The sequence below is a fragment of the Eurosta solidaginis genome, chromosome 5 (genome assembly GCF_040869045.1).
Source record: "Eurosta solidaginis isolate ZX-2024a chromosome 5, ASM4086904v1, whole genome shotgun sequence".
In the NCBI taxonomy this organism is placed as follows: Eukaryota; Metazoa; Arthropoda; class Insecta; order Diptera; family Tephritidae; genus Eurosta; species Eurosta solidaginis.
Window position 1 is genome coordinate 22,363,319 of NC_090323.1, and position 2,370 is coordinate 22,365,688.

At 39.1% G+C, this 2,370-nt stretch overlaps 1 protein-coding gene across 2 annotated transcripts; it reads left to right on the forward strand.

Moving 5' to 3' along the window:
* Window positions 1-1,186: 1,186 nt before the first annotated feature.
* LOC137252773 (charged multivesicular body protein 1b-like) lies at window positions 1,187-2,110 on the forward strand. 2 transcript variants are annotated; one of them, XM_067788864.1, is made up of 3 exons: window positions 1,212-1,250; window positions 1,315-1,405; window positions 1,470-2,110. In XM_067788864.1, the coding sequence occupies exons 1-3, from the start codon at window positions 1,229-1,231 to the stop codon at window positions 1,591-1,593; spliced, it is 237 nt and encodes a 78-aa protein (XP_067644965.1). In that variant the 5' UTR covers window positions 1,212-1,228; the 3' UTR covers window positions 1,594-2,110. The 2 variants fall into 2 exon arrangements, 1 of the variants encoding a protein (XP_067644965.1); XR_010953659.1 differs by having other exon boundaries at window positions 1,187-1,409.
* The last annotated feature ends 260 nt before the right edge of the window (window positions 2,111-2,370 follow it).

A 2,370-nucleotide genomic window follows, 5' to 3' on the forward strand; every position in this document is an offset into this window, starting at 1 on the left:
TCCAAAAAGAAGAGCACGATATAACGGTAAGAGCGCAAACGCCGGTATTAATTTCATATTTAATAATCAAGATTTGAAATTGCGTGAACTGCAGATAATAGTAAGATAGTTACTTAATCTGCCATCTAATAAGTAATCTAAGGCGTGTCTGGACAATGTTAAATCCGCCATGCATAACACACAAGCTTTCATTCACGGAGCACGCAGCTTGCTTATTTGGAAAAAAGTAAGTCAAGTTTACATTTAGATAGGAAAGATGTATGGAATGGCGAGTTGTAGCGGTAGCACTAGCTTTATAGCTACTCTGGATATCCAATCCAATTGTGCACCTAGCGCATACCAATACTGTTAAATATTTGTATGTATACGCATACATACTTAGCAAATAAGACTCTGGAACGAAAGGAAGTGGAAGGATGACGTCCTAGAACGTTCGACGTGGATATGTGTGTGTACACTTGGCAAACAACTGTCATCACCTACATATAACACTTCTTAAAACTTTGCCTCGTCATGGATCAGTTCTTGGAGTCACAGGCGGCGTAGCAGATGCTTAAAAATGCTGCATTGGCACCATCAAATTGTAAAACGTTTCTTTGGTATAAACGCACTTTTCGAGAGACCCTCAGACAACAAGAACATCAGTTAGGGAAATTCGCAAATAATATATACTCGAAGCTGAAAATAATGGTGGAGCATTCTTACCTTTACTTTTAAAATATTCGCAAACCATGAGTTGTGAAATCAAGGCGCTGCATTTATTTGCTTCTTTACTTATTTAGCGCTAAATCAACAAACTACAACAACAAACCACACAATTTCATTTTTTAAACACTTTGAACACTCAACACTCTTTGAAACTTTTAAACGGAAGCCAATTTCATAAATGTTTTCACTTTGAGCAGCAAACAAGTGCGAAACTGTGAAACGGAAGCCAATTATAACTGTTTGTCAAAAAATTTGTTAAACAGGAAATAGCAAAGATACAACGCGTGTGAGTTCACAATCGAACATTTGCGTTCACAGGGTGAATTCTGTGCTAGGTTTTCTCAACTTTTATCAGTTTTGGAACAATTTTTATCCAAATAAGAACCAATAAAACTGAATTCGCTCATAAAATATTCATGTATTGTGAATGTCTCGAGCTAAAAGTGCGTTTTACAGCATTGTTTGCCATGAGCTGGCAGCTGTCAAGTGAAAGAAAAGAAAAAAGAAAAAAAAATTTGAAATGCGAATTAGCGCAAATTTTGGTAATCGTATCCCCTACTCCACTTAAAAATACACAAATCAATTTTTTTCCCATCACTATCCCAGAATATTTCTTCAATTTGAAGTTTGCTGTTAAGGAGCTCATGCCTCAAGTAGATGTTGATAATCTGATACAGCGGGTGGCATTCGAAGCTGGGTAGGTTGGTTGCGTACAAATTTGTGGAGATTATTATTAAATTCGTACCATTTGCACTTTATAGCTTGGAGCTGAGTATGGAACTACCCAGTGGTGTTCACAGGCCAACTATTGGCGCATCTACACAAGTTTCGCAAGGGCAAGATGAGCCGTCACAACGACTGGCACGTTTGCGACAAGCGGAATAATTGTAGAGGCATTTTTAAATTGAATTTGCTGATGAGATAAGATGAGTAAAGATTCCGAATTGGGTATAGCAAATCAGATGGTCGTTTCAGTACGACTACGGCTAAGTCTCCCTCCTGGGAAAATCGAGGACGTTAGAGCAACGAACTTGCTTTGCGGAGAATCAACGGGGATGATTGTGGGGTCATATTACGGTCCTTGTGATCATATTTGGATATGAGAGAAACGAACTACTTATTAACAATTTAAAAGACAATATGCAATGAGAGTATTGAGTCGATGTTTCTGCGAGGGCAGAAGTTCTAAGGATGAGGGGAAAGAGAAGTCTATTAATCACTATATATGCCAACGCCCAGGCTTACAGACAAAATGATTCAGATTTCTGGGATGTATCTGGTTGGACGAATTTGCAAAATATCTCTCTGTGAAAGTGTGAGAAGTTCCCATCCACGCCCTCACTACCTAACCTAGCTTGTAATGCTTTTAGCCGATTTGTTGAACAAAAAATAAATATAAATACTTGAGCCTTCCTTCCAATTTGCGTCGTGCACTGTTTTAATTTTTCGTACAAATTTTTTGCCGACTCCGAACGGCAACTGCAAGGCATATGAATTTCCACCAAGAAGCTTTTCATGGCAGAAATACACTCGGAGTGTTTGCAAAACGCCATGGGGTGACCTCGCATAGAAAAACTGTTTTCTAAATTTTGGGTGTTGCCTTTTCCGGGACTTGAACCGAGGACCCCCGGTGTGGTAGGCGGAGCACCTACAACCGAACCA